Genomic DNA, 22,931 nt, shown 5'->3' with positions numbered 1-22,931 from the left:
AAAATAAATACCGTATTGTTTGTAATAAACGTTCCCCCTCTAATAAACGCCCCCCTCCAATGTTTCTGTGAAAAATTGACAAAAATGCGAACATTTCCATGACATATCGTGTAGGTAAACTTAAAACTTGCATCAGTCATGTCAGTCACGATCGCTAAATTGAATGGACAAAACCTATTATGACTCAACTCCCATCCATTTCATTGCCTAATTATGGTAGAATTTCACTAATTCCATGCACTTACAGGTGTAATTTTTCCGTGGGCGCCGCCATCATGTATAGTGTAAATCCCTCCTTTTAATAGGAGCACCATCGGGAAATTGAACGAAACGCCCCCCTTTTGGAAAAATGCAACGCCCCCAGGGCGTTTATTACAAACAATACGGTATGTGGCATCCACATTTGCTGGTCCACAGATTTTCAGGTGTATATGTGCGTTTGTAAAAGGTGTGAAACGAGGATACATTCACGTACAATTCCGATAAACTGGGGATACACCTACAAACGGGGATATCCCCGATTTTCTTACTATGCTAATGGGGCTATATAACCCCCCTAGAGGGCGCTAAATGCATTAGTTAGCCAGGGGGGTAAGCTCCCCTATTGCATAGAACAGAATCAGACGAATACACCCAATCTGATTCCATACTATCTAACTGGGGATACACACATGTGATTTTTCCTGGCAAAGTGGGGACATTGCCACACATGCATAGCGACATGTCATAGTCGCAGTTGGATAGTTCCAGATGGGCGCACGCACACAGAAAGTTTATAAACATTATAAACAGGGATTATAAACATGAAAATAAACTGGCAAGTGTTGAGATAGTATGGGTCTGCCGATCTCTGCATATCCTTATTGATGGGTGATATCTGGCACACTGTGCCCAAACCACTTTACACACTTAATGACCCACCAACAATCACCCTTACAACCAAAAGCTGTTTCAAATTAACCCAGTGTTTTAGTTCTGATACGCTACAGTCAGTACCTAATTTCAATTTTGGATCTGTATTCCTGTTGGTGAAATGGATTAAAGAAAATGCAAGAGAAAAAATATCATTCTCTGTAGAAGATTTTGACTCTGCAATAAGCATATTCTACCACAAACAACTCCATGCCATCTTGTGACAGGGTAATTCCTTTAGGGTCATTAACCTCTGTGGTGACACAACCTAGATATTGTCCTTTACTTGTATATCTGAATATACCAGCTGGGTCACCTGATGCTGGGTTGACTACAAAGATCTGTCCTTGTCTACAACACACATAACCAGGGGCCCATTTCTTGACTTGTGGATGAGGCTGTACTACCCTTACATTAGAGCCAGCATAATCCATTAATTCTAGACACTTTCCCTCATAGGAAGAACATACTATTTCACCTTCAGAGGTACCTGCAAGACGGAATGGTCTATTTCTGGTTGCAAATTTGGATATAAGAGACCCATCTGCATAGTGGATGGATATCGTGTTATTGACTAACCCTGCTATGATTCGATCATTGGCATCAGTAGCTACACAACTCACATATGATTTGTTATTGGTTGTGTCAGTGACAGCTGTACTTGACAGAAGGTTGCCCTCACTACTGTAAAATTTCAAACCACAAAAGCTTTGTCCACCTGTGACAATGAATCTACCATCAGAAACTGTCACATCTGTTATTTTGGTAAATGAATCCATGAAGGAACATTTTAATCTACCATCTCTTAAAAAACACCTTGACACCTTTTTCAAAGCTTGTAACAGCAATGTCTGTATCTTTATTTAGAGCAATTCCACATGGCTCATCCATTCCTTCATAAATTGTTGTGAATTGACTGGAAAGTCTCCATCGCTGCCTTTGCAACAAATAGCCAGTTGGTGGGACCATCATTGGAATGCTCTCAAATGCTAGATAACCTAAGGACTTATCGGCTGTCACTGGTTTTGCCAAAGACAACTCGGTCAGTTTCTTGGACAAGGAGGAATACTTGTAGGTGGTCAAGAAATCAGACTTGAGGGCAGTGAGATCTGATGCCTGCTGTTTGGCTTCTTCCAATTTATCTACTTCTGACTCCAGTACTTTCTTTTTGTTTGCTATATCATTGACCCTATCTTCATGTATCTTGTCAATTTTGAGTAACTCACTATCAAATACTTGGTTTACTTGGTCTATGTACTGTTGTCTACAATTTTCAACATCAGTTTTACTATGTTTCTTGGAATCATTAAGAGTACTTAGTACTACATAAGTGTCCTTAATAGCATCTTGAAACTTCTTTATGTTGTCGGTGCACTTCTCCTCCAACCCAGTGATCATATCTGCTTGCTTCTTGGCTGCTTCCTTCAAGGTCACCCTGTCATGTTCAGCAGGACACGTCTTGAGACTGATGCAGTCCATGCACACTTGCTTGTATTCCGTCTCACAGTAGTACCGTACCTGCTCACCATGTACCTCACAGACTCTGCCTTCAGTGGTGACTTGACCTGACTGAAGCTCTTCAATGCTGACTATGTGGTGATCTTTCATGAAGGCATTGTGGCTTGCCAAGCACTGTTGACAAATGGACTTGTTGCAGTCTGTGCAGTGAGCCTTAGCTTCCTTTCTACAGACATGACATGTTATATTTCTCATTGGTTCTGTAGACTGAATAAAAGAAAATTGGGAGGGTGATAAGAAAGGTTTTAAGGTCATACATAAAATAAAGCAGTGTCAGATTAGATTATTTTCTACTCATGAGTATATAAGTTCCATTCATCATACCCATCAATATCTTTATTCCCTATGTCCTGTGACAGGCATCTCTCTGTACTGTTCGTAGGTCTCACATGCAGGTTGGTAACAGGGTGTTCGCCCACATAGCACCTCTTTTTATAGAATAGCCTGCCTCTCAATATCCGTGCCTCCACTAATGTCCAAATCTTCAAAAAGAATGTGAAGGCCCATCTTTTTGTCTGATTTTTTCCTCCCTTTTTCCAGCACTTTGTCTTTTGTTTAAAAGTGCTTTATAAATCTGTGTAATAGTAGAAGAAGTAATTGTGATTTTCAATTCCTGTTCTTTAAAAGTTTCTTACCTTGTTGCTCATGGTTTCTTGTAGATTCTGTACAAGCAAATGTCCTTGAAATCCTTTGATTCCTTCATTAGGTACAGGTGCTGACTTCTTACAAGCAGGGCAGATCACTTGAGTCTTGTCTTGGCTATCTTGATGCCAAGTCTCCAGACATTCAAAACAGAATCCATGCAGGCAAGGTAGGCGTATAGGATCGTTCAGCTCTGCTGAACAGATGTGGCAAGATAGGTCCTTCTTAATCTTCTGAAAAAAAGATAGAATGTCCTTCTGGATCTTCTGAAAAACAGCTACTTCAGCCATCAAATCTACTGGACTATCATCTTACTGTATGTAAGAAATATCATTTGTCTGTTTGTGACATCCCACGTCACATATATGCTGCATTAATTTTTACATGTTCCTAATTGTATACATCTAAGTTTGCACGAAACTTTGCAAGCAACAGGAATGCAAAAAATACCTGTTATGTTAAATATTTCTATATATGATGGAAACCAACGTTTCTAAAGATAACATTTTTGAAATCAGTGGAGTTTGTGAAAATATTATCATGCAAATTTAATATCATAATATTACAATTCACTTGCTACACTTTCATTTGGCCATATGTAAAATAACTGAATCAATCAAAACCATGTTTTGAATCTGACAGTGGTCCGCAGCCGGGCATGCACAACCTGTTCAGTGGCACCACACAACAGATGCTTAAAACCAGCCAGTACTCTGTTTCAAAACGGTTTCCTACCTCTGATCTAATTGTTTAGATATTTTAGGTATCAGGAATGCTCTTTAAAATAGTCACAGTCAAGTAGATTTACAGTGTAACACAGAAACTAAGAATTAAAAACTAAGAATTACATCAGACAAAATGGGCATTAAGTTAATGTCATTTTATTACTTGTTCATTTCCAGTTTTACAAAATGTAGGAGATACATTACTTACACAGGGTTTTCTTTAGTCACTATGTACATGTGTATTAGTAGGAATTTATCTTAGCTTAGCTTTAAATGAATAGTGTTATTACACTGACAAGACACACATGAGAGATGGGATGTATAACATTTACATATTTGCAGAATGACTTCTGTTTTACTAATTAAAAATATTGTCAGTTGTGCTGCAGCATAATATTATTACCGTAACCACCCGGGTATAAGCCCACCTTCAGGTATAAGCCCACACCCTATTTTTCAAAACATTCTGGGAACAAGGGTGCACTCGGCTATAAGCCCAGTACTATATTTTGGCCAAGTTCTTAAATCAAATCAATGCTTTTCTCTCACATTTAAGAACAAATATAAAAATATCAGTTGATAATTATCATTCCACACTTAGAATTTTAAGAAATTGACATAGATGATAGAAATTACTGGTACATTGGGCATATACAAATGGGGATGATTTATCTTATTTCTAAATTCAAGTACTAGCCCCTCCCCGGTTATAAGCCCACCTCCATTTTTGAAGTGAAATCTGCCATTACGGGGGTGGGCTTATACCCGAGTGGTTACGGTATATACATTGAAAGTCCTTGACCCGATCGACAGCCTCATCCCCCATTTTTCTTTATCAAAACAGAGATTTTGGTATTCAAAAAAAGCTCATATTTTTCTCATTACCCCAGTAAAATTTAACATTCGAGATATGTTTTGTTTAGATGGTGTGAACAAAAGCATAGTTAATTGTGATTATCACAACCAGAAGTATGTACTATCCTATGGGGCATTGTAATACACGTTTTTATTCCTCCACCACCACGTTTCTAGTTGCTTCTCATATCAAAACCACTGGAGCAATACAACTCAAAATTTTGAAACATATGCAATTTAAAAGGAGCATGTATTGAAGAAAACAGAACATGATAAATCGATCTGTAACACAGAGACAACGCCTGGTAAATAATTATAATTGTACAGGCAGGGAAACTAAATCTATACACATGTATCTGCTATGTAATGATTTGATATTCAGACGATAGATCTTTGAATACCGGGGTAGAAAATGATGAATATCTCCCGTCATTTTTGGTTTCTATAGACCCCAATTGTAAGGCTTGCACTTGAACATATGTGTTGAAAGAACACGATAATCTTAAGCGAGCGTATTGAACTTCAACCGTGCGTTTTGAAATCAAAAACTGACAAAAATTCAGATTTTATATGTGCAGAACAAAAAAATGACAGCTGCCCTCATGACTCAAGTTGGTGCAACTTTCAAATCTGGTACACCACTCCTGTCATCACACTCACAGAATAAAGCAAGCTCAGTGGTGGTATACCTTATTGTAAACCTATCCCTTAATTTTCAAAATTTAAGACTTCGGTCTGAGTGGATCAGATCAAGTAATATTTAGTAATTAGTTTTAAGAATAAATAAAGATCTAATTTGTATCAGCTTAGGGACTTGACCTTAGATTGAGCAGGCTTTACACCAATTAAAATAACCATGGGAATGAGTTGGAAAAATTATAAAGTATACATGAGTTTTAAACAGTTTGGTTTGCAAATAATAGTAGTTTAGTGTTCAACCTGCTCGTTTTTGTTGGGATAGAGTAAGTTTGAGAAGAGATTCGATTGTAACGGATGAAAACAGCACACAGCATTCTACGTTAACATCAGTTTGTGTTCTTTATTTTATACATGCGGCATAAAAAACCCTGTACAATAAACAAAACAAATTGAATACAAGTTAAGTCTACATGTCGAGCAAAGCTGTAGTGATACAAAACAAATACTTAACAAACTTAACAATACATATGCATACAAAATGTATATAATTCATTATACAGTAAGGATAAACCTTAAGCTTACAAAACGCACAAAAAAATACTAAAAAACGACATAATTATCAGTTTAGAATAAAGGGATAAATGAATGTTATGTAACTCGATAGCCAATTTACATAAATCAACAATAATACTGTTCAATATTCTAAATCAAACGATAATCATTGGGTTACAACATGACTTTACATAATAATCAAATAATTGTAACATTCTGACAAACAAGCAATTATTGATATTAATTAATATGATATTTCCAAATTCATACAATACAAAGTCTATAAATTATCACTATCACAATTGTCTTCAGTTTTATATAGATGTAGACCTAGTAGGAATACAGAAAATATCGATCGCCGAATCGGTTAATACACTATTCTAAATACAAGCATCAAACGTTTTTATTTACAAGAAATCAAATACAACACAATATAGCACAATCGGAACATTAGCTTACTCATCGTCAATGAATCTTTAGCATCTGTTTATGATAAATTACAAAAAGGATTCCTTCTGAATAACTACATTTGAATACAGCAAATGATAAGCAACAATATTGGCTATAAATACAAGTACGGATTGCATAAGAAACTTGTAGGCCTAATTGGATTTTAATATACATAATCATAATAAATGAACATGTTTTGATGACAAATTAAAATACTACTATTTACTTCTACTGGCACTATACCTTGCACATTGAACTTCATTCATCAAACAAAACTATCAATATGACCAATTGGGTGTAAAGCCTAATGAACCTATTATCCTTTAATATGCTATCATACAATCAATCACAGTCTATTATGATACATAATTCCACTTGGGTGCATTAGTATTATTATTTACAAACATCACAAAAACCTCAATTAAGATTCAATATTATCTCATTCTTAAATCACAGCTATCTATCTCAAATAACTCAAACTATACCATGATGATACAAAAACAGATCAAGTTAAACTGGTTAAATAAATTATTTAACAATAAATTCTCTTTATAGGCCTTTCTCTTACTCAGCACTGAATGTTTAGGGTTTGATACGGAATCTTAATATCCTAAAACAAATCTACTGAAATGCCTATAAACAATAATAATACAATTATATTATTTATATTTCTACTTTTACTTTCCAAAATAATGATGAGTAAAATCACTTGGTTTCTGCCTATATATACTACAGGTAGCATTATGCATGTTATATGCAAATCCTATGAAAAGAGTTGGCCAATGTTTGCACAAGAATGACCAAATTCTAAAGGCTAAAAATTCCTAAATCTTGACATAATAGACCTATTATGCTAATTTATCTTACTCAAAAGATATACTGGTTTGGGTGTATATTGGGCTACGGTTGGTTGGTTTCAGGCCCAATTCAGTATTTGGGAACATAATAATGATGGTAAACAACTGGTTTAACATGCTTAATTGAACAACTTACATAACAATAATACACCTAATTTAGCATGATTTGGGTGACAGATCTGGAACTACTATTACCAGCTCCTCAATAATACCACACCTAGATTCTATGTTTACTTCCTTGTTAAAATCACTAAATAATATACAGATAGGGCTAGCCTATCTTTTATTATAAAAAACTTTCATAACTTTAACTTTGGTAAGTTACAAAACACTTGCAAACATACTTTAGGCCTATTTTTACGAAGCACTAGGCCAAGTTCATACACAATTAACATACACAATTAATTAACGGAAGATCATGTGGAAACACATAGTTTGATCATGGTTATTAACTCAAAAACAATACAATACCATTGTTATTCCAAAACAATGCATCTGATGATTTAGATTAATTTTGCAATTAGAATTCAAAATCATCATCTTTAACTTACAAACCGCGGCGCTTGCATACACTTTTTCACTATAAATCTTGCAAATCTGATACTAACAGATTTCAACATGACTCAGCACCAAGTTTTAGATTATAACACAAATAGTGGTAAAAATAACCAAACTTTAACTGATTTACTCTAAACCATGAATCAAACAGTGCTATTTCACTTGATCAACTTTCTTAATGAAAAACAATATAATTAAAGGAAATGTTAACTTACCCTGGCCAGATACTTTATATGGTAAACTTTTTCACTTCTTGACTCCTCTGAGGTGAGATGGTGACTGCCCAGGGTTGAACGAACACAAAGCAGAAGTACATTGACATGCAAATTAGGCTAAGGAACAAAGTTTTCCAAGCAAGGATGCCAAATGAGGGGGCTATTTAAGGCCTAATAAATGTGACAAAACCACATGTCACACGATTAACTAAAAAAGGTTACAAATCTTTCCCTGTTAGTCAGTATGAATAGGAAGGTATGGGAAAAAATTGCTGCTTTGCCATAACAGGCAGAAATGTAAGAGTCAGCTAGTTGATTCTTTTTTCACCTGTTTTCCTGAAATTAAAAGTTGAGAGACAAAGTTTGCTGTTGGGCCTTTCTATGAAAGGCTAATTAGAAAGAAAATAATGCAAGTATAAAGAGAGGAACATATTACTGACTCGTGTAAAGGGATACCAACCACCTTTATACAACACTAGCTGCTTCAAATGAACCCAATATTTTAATCCTGATATGATACATTTAATACCCAAATCTTCCTTTTGGGTCTATTCTCAGTGTTTGTTTGTATTTCCTTGTGACTAAATATAATAGAAATAAGATCATTCTCTGTGGAAGATTTTGATTTGACCATTGTCTACCTGTACCACAGACATCACCATGCCATCTTGTGACAGGGTAATTCCTTTAGGGTTATTAACCTCTGTGGTAACACATCCTAGGTAATGCCCTTTACTTGTATATCTGAATATACCTGCTGGGTCACCTGATGCTGAATTGACTACAAAGATCTGTCCTTGTCTACAACACACATAACCAGGGGCCCATTTCTTGACTTGTGGAAGAGGCTCCATATAGAGTTTACATCTTCAAAATATCTAAAAGACCGGGGTAAAAGAACAAAAGCAAATACACAAAATGCTGCCCATACTTTTCCAGGGAAGAAAGTTCAATCTAGAATGTGTATGTTTCAATAACCATGTATCACATGGCAGATACTAAACTACCTGCCTGCACTCCTGTAGTATACACTTTAGGGGGAAAGTTTTATTCTCTTTGGAATATTTTAACCTGACAGTCATCTACCTCCAAAACAAACAACTCCATTCCATCTTGTGACAATGCAATTCCTGCAGGGCCATTAACTTCTGTGGTAACACATCCTAGGTAATGTCCTTGACTTGTATACCTGAATATACCTGTTGGGTCACCAGATGCTGGATTGGTTACAAAGATCTCTCCTTGTCTACAACACACATTACCAGGAAGCCATTTCTTTACCTCTGGAGGAGGTTGTAATACTCGTACATTAGAACCAGAATAATCCATAAGTTGCAAACTTGGTATTTGTCTGTATGAGCAAACTATTTCGCCATCAAAGGTTGCCGCAAGACGAAATGGTTGGCTATTTGTTGAAAAATTGGAGATGAGAGACCCATCTGCATAGTGGATGGAAATAGTGTTATTGACTAACCCTGCTATGATTTGATCATTAGCATCGATATCAATTGAAATAACATAGGATTTATTACCTCTGGTATCATTGATGGAAACACCTGACAAATATTTACCCTCTTTGGTGTAGAATGAAAGGCCTTCATAACCATTTCCTATGACATACCTGTTGTCATTGGAAACGGATGCCCCTTTTATTTTGGTACAATCATCCATAAAGGAACATTTGACTTGACCATTTCTTGAAAACACCTGGACACCTTTTGCAAAACTTATAACAGCAATATCCCCCTCATGATTTAGGGCAATTCCGTAGGGTTGCATTATTCCACTTGTAGGGAATTGATCGATAAGTCTCCATCTCTGCCTTTGCAACAAATACCCAATAGTCGGGACAACTAATGGAAGACTCTCAAATGTCAGATGGCCTAGGGACTTACCAGCTGTTACTGGTTTTGACAAAGACATCTCATTTAGTTTCTTGGACAAAGAGGAATACCTGTGGGTAATCAAGAAATCAGAATTAAGAGCAGGGATATCTGATGCCTGCTGCTTGGCTTCTTCCCATTTATCTACTTCTGATTCAAGTACTTTCTTTTTGTTTTCTATATCCAAGAGCCTATCTTCATGTATTTGATCAATTTTGTCAATCTCTTTATCACATATTTGTGTTACCTGGTCTATATACTGTTGCTTACAGTTTATAACATCAGTTTTAGTTTGTTTAATGGAATTGTCCAGGGTACAAAGTACTCCTCTAGTGTTCTTTATAGCATCTTGTAACTTCTTTGTGTTGTCAGCACATTTCTTCTTTAACCCATCAATCAAATCTACTTGCTTCTTTGCAGCTTCTTTCAAGGTCACCCTATCATGTTCAGCAGGACATGTCTTGAGACTGATGCAGTCCACACAGACTTGTTTGTCTTCTGTCTCACAGTAGTACCTTACCTGCTCACCATGTACCTCACAGACTCTACCTTCAGTGGTGACTTGACCTGACTGAAGCTCTTCAATAGTGACAATGTGGTGGTCCTTCATGAACAGGTTGTGACTGGTGTGGCAGGATTGACACAGAGCCTTGTTACAGTCTACACAGTGAAATTCACCAGTCTTGCCACATATTTGACAAGGTTTGCTATCACTTTCTGAGGCCTGCAGAGGAATAAAATGAGTATACATTCAATCAATATCTAATTTGTTATAATCACTTACACTTAGAAGACTTTAGCTATAAAAGTGATTCTAGAGGTTCTCTTCACAGTTGAGGTTGTAGTTGATTTCTCCTACAACATGGAGGTTTTGGACAATATAGGCAAAATGCAAAAGTCATGAAAAGGACAAAGTCTGTGCAGACTGTCTCACAGTAGTACCTTACCTGCTCACCATGTACCTCACAGACTCTGCCTTCAGTGGTGACTTGACCTGACTGAAGCTCTTCAATGGTGACTATGTGGTGATCTTTGATAAACTCATTGTGGTTGGTAAGACACTGTTGGCAAAGTGGTTTTTTACAGTCTATGCAGTGAGCCTCTGCTGTCTTTCCACAGACTTGACATGATGCATCTCTCCCAGCTTCTGTAGACTGAAGGGAAGGACAATGGAATAATGGAAAAGTGATAAGAAATGCGCATAGGGTTTAAGATCATACATAGTTATAAGAAGAGAGTTTCCAATTTCTTATTTAAGTTGCTTGACCTAATTGATGTTCTTCAGTGGTGACTATGTGGTGGTCCTTCGTGAAGGCATTGTGGCTACTCAGGCATGAAGAGACTTGTTGTAGTCTATGCAGTAAAACTCTCACAGACATGACATGTTGTATTTCTCATTGACTCTGTAGACTAAAAAGGGAATTGGAATAATGGAAAATTAAAAGAATTGCACTTAGGCTTTTAGGGTCATAAGCTTAAGAAGATGGTTTCCAATTATGATCTTTCTTTTTCTTTAAGTCGCTTACCTTGTCCATGGTTTCTTGTAGATTTTGCACAAGGAAATGTCCTGGAAATCCCCTGATTCCTTCTTTAGGTACAGGTGCTGACTTCTTACAAGCAGGGCAGATCACTTGAGTCTTGTCTTGGCTATCTTGATGCCACGTCTCCAGACATTCAAAACAGAATCCATGTAGGCATGGTAGACCGATCGGATCTTTCAGCTCTGCTGAGCATATGTAGCAAGATAGAATGTCCTTCTTGATCTTCTGGAGAAGAACAGCTGCTTCAGCCATCTAGTCTACTGGACTGTCATCTTTACTATATATGTAAAATCATAGATATTATGGTTGATCACTTTATAATTTTGTCATTACCAGTCAACATAACAGTAAAATGTTTTGAATCCTGCTGAATATCTGTGTAACATTTATGTTTGGAGGACAAATTGCCTAATTATAACTCTTTAAAAAAAATAAATGAATGCGTAGGTAAGTTGCTAAACAGTAAACAGTATGACATAATAATAGGTTCTACATTGAGAATCTAAATCAGGCCCTTCCAACTAGTTTACTTGAAGTGCCAACTGGAAAAGTTTAGTGATCATGAAGTGCCAACATGTTCGAGGTAGCTCGTGCGCATAACGAGTAAGGTGCAGTGATGAAGCTTTATCGGGGTCCAGGGGGCAGTGCCCCTGGAAGCTTCTGGATTTTAAGGTTTTTCAAAGGCCCAGATTGGGTATTTTCATTCCTTTTTTGCGATTTATGTGAAAAAAATTATTAAAATTACCGTGCGCCACTTCCTGCGCCACTTCGACTGACTCCAAGCGCCACAAGTGGTGTGCGCGCCGCCAGTTGATCTAAATGCTTCGTAGGCATGTTTATAATTTAAAAACGCATCTAAACATGTTGCAGTCACGTGCAGAGATACATGCAGCAAGAACAGTTGTTTCTAAGGAACTTTATACACTGACCACTTATATCATATTTGGTATAAATGTAATTATATTTGAATTGTTAAAAAGTTTTAGAGATATCTATTGTTTAACAAATGCATAATGTTTAAAAATTTATTTGACACCAATTTTTGAAGCAAAACTCAGACCTCTTCCCATATCCCTGTCCTGTCATATTTGGTTGGCATCCCTTGAATTTTAATGGAACATGTATCCTCTGAGCACTATTTGGGCTTTGCCTGGCTTCGGCCGAATGTTAAAATTATACACACATTTAGATATTTAATCAAAGACAAGCTTTTTAACATTTTTAAGGGGTACTACACCCCTCGATAAATTTGTGTCTATTTTTGCATTTTTCTCAAAAACTAATAACACAGTGGTAACAAAGGTTATGTATATTATAGGGGCAAGGAATCCAATTACTACACTGGAATTTCAGTGACCCAAGACAAGCGGTTTCTTATTTATGATCAGAAATAAGGTACTGCTAGTATGTACCTCGTTTCCTATCATATATACTGAATCGCTTGTCTTGAGTCACTGAAATTTCAGTGTAGTAATTGGATACCTTGCCCCAATAATATACATAACTTTTGTTACCAGTGTGTAATTATTTTTTGAGAAAAATGCAAAAATAGTCACAAATTTACTACATGGGTGTAGTACCCCCTTAATGAGGACAATTTGCAGTGTGCTTATCTTGATCTTTAATTGTGCTTGATTGTGTTAAAGTATATAAATTGTGTTTGCTGACATACTATACAATGTACTATTAAACCTGTATGACCATTAACAGTGATACACCATTAACTTGTTTTCACATTTCAGACATTTAATATACATTTATAATGTGCATCTACTCACCTCATTTGATCATCAAGTTGTTCATTATATCCATATAAAGAAACTGCAGTATGTGCTTCAATCATGCAATACAATTTTCCCGTTTCATGTACATGTATATAGCTGCAGCGCTACACTGGCCTATTCTATAAATAGCTTCCTGGATTTTCCAGAGGTTATGACCCCATATGGCGCTGCAATACTGATTGTAGAACATATTTTCATGCTGCGTTATTTTCCATATTCCCAATGCTGTGCTTTCAAGTTTGCTTCAAACTTTTATGTTTATTTGCAAGCAACAGAAATGCAAAAATACCAATTAAATATTTATATGATGGAAACCAACATTTTTAAGTAAACTTTTTTTTTAAATCAGTGGAGTTTGTGAAAATATGATCATGTAAATTAAGAATCAATATTTGACAGTTTGCTTGCCACAATCAGTCCATGTGTAAATATTAAAGTAACAATCATAATCATAAAATCATAAGTGTGTTAATCAATTTAAGTGTTCTCTACTTCAGTTGATAATTGAAATATAATTTTCTGTAAAATTTTTTTAAACAAACATTTTTGGACTGACAAATGTACATGCATGCAGTCGTTAGTGCTTTCAGGAACGTATGCACGTGCGAGGTTTTTTTTCTGATCATATCTAGGTCCAGAGGTCCATGATCCTGGTATGATATGGCATGATATGAGGTGTGCGTTTTTTACTCTACAAATAAATATCGACCCTGATTTAAATTGATTTTTTACTTTTTATCTTTTTGAAAATACACCTGCAGCATAAATGAAAATGACACAAAAACTTACAAATTGTTAACACAACAAATTTCAAACAAAAAGAGTGATGTTTCTGATCCACAGCTTTAGTTTATTTTAAAATATGACATACATAATTACACTAGATCTTTTGCAGTAAGGTACTTCTTTCACTGCAGCATATGTGTAGTGTCTAAAAACCATGGCATACCCAGTTAACATGATTTAAAAATTGATATTACGCCATTTGAAATGCTGACAGCAATTTGCTGCATTAAGGGTAGACAAGGTACTGTTGGTCGAAGCAGCCTAAAAATATTGATTTTCATTATGTAAATCAATATATTATTGAAAAATAACACTTTGATGTTTTGCAAAAGTTCATTCTACAAACCATATACTTTCAAACCTTGCTTGATTTATCGTTGTTAATGAGTTATGTACGTTTATGTAAGTGTTGCAGGTGTTTCAGCCCTCCTACAACATAACTCAAGAACCACAGGACCTACAAAAGTATATCTGTAATATTTGAATTCTTCTACACACTCGCTATGAAATGAGTAAAGCTGACTACCATTCGCAAGATGCTGTGAACTACCAAATCGCAACACTTTAAAATAGTGTCAAACCTTAAGCTATACAAATTAGGGTCTTATTTTGAGGGTTGATTAATGAACATGGGTAGCACTTTAATTTTCAAGTGCCCCCTCCCAAATCCCAATCTCCATTTTGGATGTGTATTGTCTGCTGGTGTTTTAAAATTCCTGTTGATTGAATACAAACAGAAAGTGCAAAAAAAGTAATGCCACATATTATGGTGTCCAAATTCAATTTACTGACTTGCACACAGGGAGTTTCTTTTCCTTTCCAAGAAATTTGACCAGTTCTGAGATATTTTATTTCAATGCACACATATACACAAATGTAAATATCTGCAGCTATACCAATGACTTGTTCTTATCTAACTGAGGACCTTGCATGCCCGTAAGCTAAATGCCAAGACCCACTGGATTTATAAACCAACCAAGACCTGGCCCGGCACAGCAAACAAAATATTGTTGTATATGTAATTTTACAATGTTTGCAATAACCTGGTAAAGCATAGGAAATTGTGGACATCCACATTTGCTGGTCCACAGTGTTTTAGGCGTTTGTAAATGCCATCAAACGAGGACGTACATATGGATACACACCGTAAAACGAGGACACACCTCCAAACGAGGACGTCCTCGGTTTGAAACTATGACCAGGATGACGTAAATGATGCAAATATGCATATAAGATAGCATATAAGATGGGTCCCCCATAGGCGGTATAGCACGGGTCTCGGTTGGATAGTAAGTTGTCTGGTGTGTTTGTGCGAGGTCCACGGTGTGTCGATTAAAAACGGGTGTGTAAGTCCTCGGTTAGATCCTCCTAAAGTCGAGGTCCTCGTTTGAAGGTATTTACAAACACGGGTGTGTGTGTGGGGGGGTGTGTGTGGGGGTGTGTGTGAGTCCTCATTTGCAGGTCTTAAAGCACACCCACACAGACTTTCCAGTTTATTTCTTGCAGGGATAAGAAACTAATGGGTAACATTATAAACATGAAAATAAACTGGAAAGTGTTGAAATAGTATGGGTCCGCAGATCTCTGCATGTCCTTCGATAGTTGATATCTGGCACTGTGCCCAAACCACTTTACACACTTAATGACACTGTTGATCCACCGACTTTCACTCTTACAACCAAAGCTGTTTCAAATTAACACAGTGTTTTAGTTCTGATACACTACAATCAGTACCTAATTTCAATTTTGGATCTGTATTCCTTTTGGTGAAATGGATTAAAGAAAATGCAATCAGAATCATTCTCTGTGGAAGATTTTGACTCGGCAATAAGTGTATTCTACCACAAACAACTCCATACCATCTTGTGACAGGGTAATTCCTTTAGGATCATTAACCTCTGTGGTAACACAACCTAAGTAATGTCCTTTACTTGTATATCTGAATATACCTGCTGGGTCACCTGATGCTTCATTGACTACAAAGATCTGTCCTTGTCTACAACACACATAACCAGGGGCCCATTTCTTGACTTGTGGATGAGGCTGTACTACCCTTACATTAGAGCCAGTATAATCCATTAATTCTAGACACTTTCCTTCATAGGAAGAACAAACTATTTCACCTTCAGACGTACCTGCAAGACGGAATGGTCTATTTCTGGTTGCAAATTTGGAGATGAGAGACCCATCTGCATAGTGGATGGATATAGTGTTATTGACTAACCCTGCTATGATTCGATCATTGGCATCAATAGCTACACAACTCACATATGATCTGTTATTGGTTGTGTCAGTGACAGCTGTACTTGACAGAAGGTTGCCCTTACCACTGTAAAATTTCAAACCATGAAAGCTTTGTCCACCTGTGACAATGAATCTACCATCAGATACTGTCACATCTGTTATTTTGGTAAATGAATCCATGAAGGAACATTTTAATCTACCATCTCTTAAAAACACCTTCACACCTTTTTCAAAGCTTGTAACAGCAATATCTGTATCTTTATTTAGAGCAATTCCACATGGCTCATCCATTCCTTCATAAATTGTTGTGAATTGACTGGTAAGTCTCCATCTCTGCCTTTGCAACAAATATCCAGTTGGTGGGACAATCATTGGAATGCTCTCAAATGCCAGGTAGCCCAAGGACTTATCTGCTGTTACTGGTTTTGACAAAGACAATTCGTACAATTTCTTGGACAAGGAGGAATACTTGTAGGTGGTCAAGAAATCAGACTTGAGGGCAGTGAGATCTGATGCCTGCTGTTTGGCTTCTTCCAATTTATCTACTTCTGACTCCAGTACTTTCTTTTTGTTTGCTATATAATTGACCCTATCTCCATGTATCTTGTCAATTTTGAGTAACTCACTATCAAATACTTGGTTTACTTGGTCTATGTACTGTTGTCTACAATTTTCAACATCAGTTTTACTATGTTTCTTGGAATCATTAAGAGTACTTAGTACTACATAAGTGTCCTTAATAGCATCTTGAAACTTCTTTATGTTGTCGGTGCACTTCTCCTTCAACCCAGTGATCATATCTGCTTGCTTCTTGGCTGCTTCTTTCAAGGTCACCCTATCATGATCAGCAGGACACGTCTTGAGACTGATGCAGTCCATGCACACTTGCTTGTATTCTGTCTCACAGTAGTACCGTACCTGCTCACCATGTACCTCACAGACTCTGCCTTCAGTGGTGACTTCACCTGACTGAAGCTCTTCAATGCTGACTATGTGGTGATCTTTCATGAAGGCATTGTGGCTTGCCAAGCACTGTTGACAAATGGACTTGTTGCAGTCTGTGCAGTGAGCCTTAGCGTCCTTTCTACAGACATGACATGTTATATTTCTCATTGGTTCTGTAGACTGAATAAAAGAAAATTGGGAGGGTGATAAGAAAGGTTTTAAGGTCATACATAAAATAAAGCAGTGTCAGATTAGATTATATTCTACTCATGAGTATGTAAGTTCCATTCATCATACCCATCAATCTCTTTATTCCCTATGTCCTGTGACAGGCATCTCTCTATACTGTTCGTAGGTCTCACATGCAGGTTGGTGACAGGGTGTTCTCCCACATAGCCCCTTGTTTTATAGAATAGCCTGCCTCTCAATATCCGTGCCTCCACTAATGTCCAAATCTTTAAAAAGAATGTGAAGGCCCATCTTTTTGTCTGATTTTTTCTTCCCTTTTTCAAGCACTTTGTTTCTTAGTGCTTTATAAATCTGTGTAGTAAGAAGTAGTAGTGATTTTCAATTTCTGTTCTTTAAAAGTTTCTTACTGTGTTGTCCATGGTTTCTTGTAGATTCTGTACAAGCAAATGTCCTTGAAATCCTTTGATTCCTTCATTAGGTACAGGTGCTGACTTCTTACAAGCGGGACAGATCACTTGAGTCTTGTTTTGGCTTTCTTGATGCCAAGTCTCCAGACATTCAAAACAGAATCCATGCAGGCAAGGTAGGCGTATAGGATCTTTCAGCTCTGCTGAACAGATATGGCAAGATAGGTCCTTCTTAATTTTCTGAAAAACAGATAGAATGTTCTTCTGGATCTTCTGAAAAACAGCTACTTCAGCCATCAAATCTACTGGACTATCATCTTACTGTATGTAAGAAATATCATAGATAACAAAATTGTCATGGAACTATATACATGCATGTAACTTATGGACTCCTGAATATTTACAACCCTGAGCAGACCTGCCAACCATTCCGATTCAATCGGATTTGTTCCGATATTTGAGTTGAAAAGGTCACAAAAATCGTAACAGCCCGATTTCACAAAAATGGAAATTTTTGTTCAAAATTATACTTTTATTCAAGGTTGGATATACCAGAGAAATACTGCTACTAAAAAAAGAAATAAAAAAATTAATGATAAAAAAGAGAAGAAGTTATAGACTTGTTATTCAAGGTTGGAAACTGAAGAAATACTGCTACAAACAAACAAAAATTGATACAAAAATTGGAAGTTTTTACTAAGTTTTTTTTTCAAAGCTGGGTAAATAATATGTACATTTACCCTTAGAGAAATCTAAAGAGCACTCGGACGCCAAATATGCTATTCATGTTGGTTATCAAACAAGACAACCATTTATTGACTTTTGTTTTTCACACCATCACCAAGTACCTATGATCTCAACCATTAACTATAGCCATATATAATAAAGGAGAGGAAAATGAGATGCCAGCGAATACCAAATCCCACTTTACAGCAGAAGTGACTACCGCTGTAAAGTTTCTTCCATAAAATCACACATAATCAAAACTTTCAAACATTTGTATGAACATACACAGTGGTAAACCATTTCATTGTTTTCACAAAGCATTAAATGTACATTTACATCTACTTACCTTAGGCATGCTACGTTGTTCGATAGGTATAAAGAAACAGTGCAGTTTGTTAAACCTTGTTTGTTGATTCGCTTCAATCATGCAACACACTTTTCCCTGTTTCATGCAATTCTACATCACTATTCTATCAATAACATCATTGATTTTCCAAACAATTATAACCATAACCATAGTGTTATAGTGTTATAATATTGATAATAGTGATGTTACAATATATGTGACGTGGTATATCGAAAGCAGACACTTTTGGGCAGGATCGTAAATGGAATAGCCAGAAATCTGCCTGGGGGTGATTTGTTCTCAATTTGGGTTTTTTGCAAATTTGTGATGCTAATAATATTTAAAATATTGTCTGATAGTTTAACACCGGAATATAACTGGCATATTTTTTCAGACTTTATTCAAGGTCATTCCTACTCTTAACATTGTCAATAATATTTTGAAAGGCCGATATCTCAATTTCCAATTATATAAATCTATAACTTATAAACTCAATATCTTCGCTTAGGAATGTCCGATTTCATTGGGGAAAACGGCGTTGTGGAGCAAAATATCTCTATATTTAAGATATGTAAAAACTTCAAAATTGATAACCTGCCCAAAAGTGTCTGTTTGTGACATGACACGTCACATATATGCTGCATTAATTTTTACATAATTGTATACATCTATAAGTTTGCACAAAACTTTGCAAGCAACAGGAATGCCACAAATACCTGTTATGTTAAATATTTCTATATATGATGGAAACCAACATTTCTAAAGTTAACATTTTTGAAATCAGTGGAGTTTGTGAAAATATTATCATGCAAATTTAATATCATAATTTTACAGTTCACTTGCTACACTTTCATTTGGCCATATGTAAAATAACTGAATCAATCAAAACCATGTTTCGAATCTGACAGTGGTCCGCAGCCGGGCATGCACAACCTGTTCAGTGGCACTACACTACAGATGCCTAAAACCAGTACTCTGCTTCAAAACAGTTGCCTACCTCTGATCTAATTGTTTAGATATTTTAGGTATCAGGAATGCTCTTTAAAATAGTCACAGTCAAGTAGATTTACAGTGTAACACAGAAACTAAGAATTAAAAACTAAGAATTACATCAGACAAAATGGGCATTAAGTTACTGTCATTTTATTACTTGTTCATTTCCAGTTTTACAAAATGTAGGATGGTTATTGTTTCTATTTTCTTGAACTGCAACATTGTCTTGCAGGACAAAATGTCCAAAATTATTACGCACCCCTTCAGACGACTTAAGGTGGTACTATACCCCTTGAATAAATTATGACTATTTTTGCATTTTTCTTAAAACCTAATAACATACTGGTAACAAAGGTTATGTATATTATAGGGGCAAGGAATCCAGTTACTGCATTGGAATTTCAGTGACTCAAGACAAGCGGTACATTATTTATGATACCTCATTTCTTAACATAATATAATGAACCACTTGTCTTGAATCACTGAAATTTCAGTGAAGTAATTTTATTCCTTGCCCCTATAATATACAAAGTTTTGTTACCAGTGTTTAGTTATTTTTTTGAGAAAAATGCAAAATTAGTCACCAAAATTATCAGGGAGTGTATGTAGTACCACCTTAAATACATATGGTGCTAATTAGGTCGCATGGGGTCTGCTCCAATTATTGCACCTTTAACAGAACAATAAAATGGTCAACTTTACTTTTAAAAAAACAAAAGTATATATGTGACATGATCTGGTCCATGGGGGCCAAAGGCGGCAAATTTGAAACTGAGATAAAGGTAAAAATATGGAGTAAAAAGTAATAAAATACATAAGAAAATAGGCATCAAAAAACTTCATAACTTGAGAACCAAGTATGCTAGACCTTTGGTTATTTCAGTAATGATAGCCTATTGTATGTATAATGTAATAATTACAGTAACTCAATTTTCAAAATGCCTCCTTTGGCCCCCATGGACCAGATCGTGTCACATATTAAAGTAAAACTTTCTAACACAAAATTTAGGTTTTCAAAGGTTAAAAGTTTGTCATACTTTTGGTGAAGAGAAGATTGGCAAATCTTTTGTAATGTGGCATTGAACTGATTACACATTGGTAGCTGTAGATTGTATTAAAAGGACTACCAAAAAATATCAATAAATAACAGTACTTAAGTTGTAATAATGTTTTTCTTTTCTTATCTTTTTTCTCTTTTCATATTGCTGCTTGTCTGATTTTCAATCTACCTGAAATTCTGTCTTGAAGGTAAGTGATTTCAAATTAAGTGACAACTTACTCAAAAGTTCTAAATATTATATTTTCAAGTTTCCATAGTATTGCATACAATTTGGGGTAATTTTACTTTTGAAAAGTACCTGTATGTCCCATCTGGTAAATTTGTAGTTGCACAGTCATTGAATGCCCTTTTGTTTCTATTTACAAACAGAAAATACATAGGGCCCAACCAATCATTAACTGGCAAAGTAATGCATTATACTTGCATCGCTTTGCCACTTTATGCTTGCATTGTGTTGGGCCCCATGTACTTATGGGGAGGGCAGACTCATATAAAAGGAAAAACAATCACATGTAGCAATAATAGCTGCTTCAAAGTAATGAACCCATTATTTTAGTTCTGATATGATAGGCCAACACTCAGTACCCAAATTTGGGTCGATATTCCCAGTTTGTATTTTGAAAGTCTTGTTGACATTCTTAAATACATTGAAGAAAATGCAAGGTCATTCTCTGTGAAAGATCTTGACCTGACAATCACAGTATTCTACCACAAACAACTCCATACCATCTTGTGACAGGGTAATTCCTGCAGGGTTCTTAATCTCTGTGGTGACACATCCTAAGTAATGTCCTTTACTTGTATACCTGAATATACCTACTGGGTCACCTGATGCTTCATTGACTACAAAGATCTCTCTTGGTCTACTACACACATAACCTGGGGACCATTTCTTGACTTCAGGAGGAGGCTGTACTACCCTTTTATTAGAACCGGAATAATCCATTAATTCTAGACACTTTGCATCAAGGGAAGAACAAACAATTTCACCTTCAGACGTAGCTGCAAGACGTAATGGTCTGGTTTCTGTTGCAAATTTGGAGATGAGAGACCCATCCCAATAGTGTATGGATATAGTGTCCTGAACTAACGCTGCTATGATTTGATTATTGGCATCAATAGCAACAGAATTCAGATTGGATGTGTCGTCTTCTGTATCAGTTACAGGGACACGGGACAAATAGTTTCCCTTACTGCTGTGGAATTCTAGGCCTTTGTAGTGATACCCATTTGCCACAATGTACCATGTCTTGTCTTGAGAAACTGTCACATCTGTTAGTTTGGTACAATCATCCATAAAGGAACTTTTGATCTGACCATCTCTTGAAAACACCTTGACACCTTTTTTAAAACTTGTAACAGCAATATCCCCCTTATAACCTAAGGCAATTCCACAGGGTTTCTTCATACCACTTAAAGGAAACTGATCAGCAAGTTTCCATCTCTCCATTGTCAGCAAATACCCACTTGTTGGAACAACCATTGGAATGCTCTCAAATGCCATATAACCTAAGGACTTATCAGCTGTTACTGGTTCTGCCAAAGACATCTCATTTAGTTTCTTGGACAATGAGGAATACCTGTGGGTTATCAAGAAGTCTGAATTAGAAGCAGTAAGGTTTGATGCCTGCTTTTCAGCTTCTTCCAATTTATCTACTTCTGACTCGAGTATTTTTGATTTGTCTTCTATCTCTTTGATCCTCTCTCTATGTGTCTTTTCAACCTTGTCTATCTCCCTATCCATTACTTGATTTACCTGTTGTTTGTACTGCTTTTTACAATTTACAAGGTTTGTTTTGGTTTGTTTGATGGAATCATTCAGTGTACGTAGTACCAACTTATTGTTCTTAATGGTATCTTCAAACTTCTTTTTGTTGTCAGCACACTTCTTCTGCAACCCATCTATTAAATGTACTTGCTTCTTGGCTGCTTCTTTTATGGTCACTCGCTTATGGCCAATTTGGCATGTGTTCAAACTGACGCAGTCCATGCATACTTGCTTCTCTTCCGTCTCACAGTAGTACCTTACCTGCTCACCGTGTACCTCACAGACTCTACCTTCAGTAGTGATTTGACCTGACTGAAGCTCTTCAATGGTGGCAAT

The 22,931-nt window shown here is 36.2% G+C and overlaps 3 protein-coding genes across 3 annotated transcripts; all 3 read right to left on the bottom strand.

Moving 5' to 3' along the window:
* Positions 1 to 1,707: 1,707 nt before the first annotated feature.
* LOC140165543 (E3 ubiquitin-protein ligase TRIM56-like) lies at positions 1,708 to 3,362 on the bottom strand. Its single transcript, XM_072188829.1, has 2 exons — positions 3,066 to 3,362; positions 1,708 to 2,637 (listed from the first exon to the last, which is right to left on the bottom strand). The coding sequence occupies exons 1-2, from the start codon at positions 3,360 to 3,362 to the stop codon at positions 1,708 to 1,710; spliced, it is 1,227 nt and encodes a 408-aa protein (XP_072044930.1).
* Positions 3,363 to 8,294: 4,932 nt separating this feature from the next.
* LOC140165437 (uncharacterized) lies at positions 8,295 to 13,234 on the bottom strand. The gene is made up of 4 exons (XM_072188738.1): positions 13,126 to 13,234; positions 11,333 to 11,624; positions 10,754 to 10,960; positions 8,295 to 10,530 (listed from the first exon to the last, which is right to left on the bottom strand). Exons 2-4 carry the CDS (start codon positions 11,597 to 11,599, stop codon positions 8,971 to 8,973), a joined length of 2,034 nt encoding a protein of 677 aa, XP_072044839.1. The 5' UTR covers positions 11,600 to 11,624; positions 13,126 to 13,234; the 3' UTR covers positions 8,295 to 8,970.
* A 2,480-nt stretch (positions 13,235 to 15,714) lies between these two features.
* LOC140165542 (uncharacterized) lies at positions 15,715 to 18,885 on the bottom strand. The gene is made up of 3 exons (XM_072188828.1): positions 18,775 to 18,885; positions 17,703 to 18,023; positions 15,715 to 17,286 (listed from the first exon to the last, which is right to left on the bottom strand). The coding sequence occupies exons 2-3, from the start codon at positions 17,997 to 17,999 to the stop codon at positions 15,715 to 15,717; spliced, it is 1,869 nt and encodes a 622-aa protein (XP_072044929.1). The 5' UTR covers positions 18,000 to 18,023; positions 18,775 to 18,885.
* Between the last annotated feature and the right edge of the window lie 4,046 nt (positions 18,886 to 22,931).

The sequence above is a fragment of the Amphiura filiformis genome, chromosome 12 (assembly GCF_039555335.1).
Source record: "Amphiura filiformis chromosome 12, Afil_fr2py, whole genome shotgun sequence".
In the NCBI taxonomy this organism is placed as follows: Eukaryota; Metazoa; Echinodermata; class Ophiuroidea; order Amphilepidida; family Amphiuridae; genus Amphiura; species Amphiura filiformis.
This window is presented reverse-complemented; position numbering and strand designations above follow the sequence as displayed.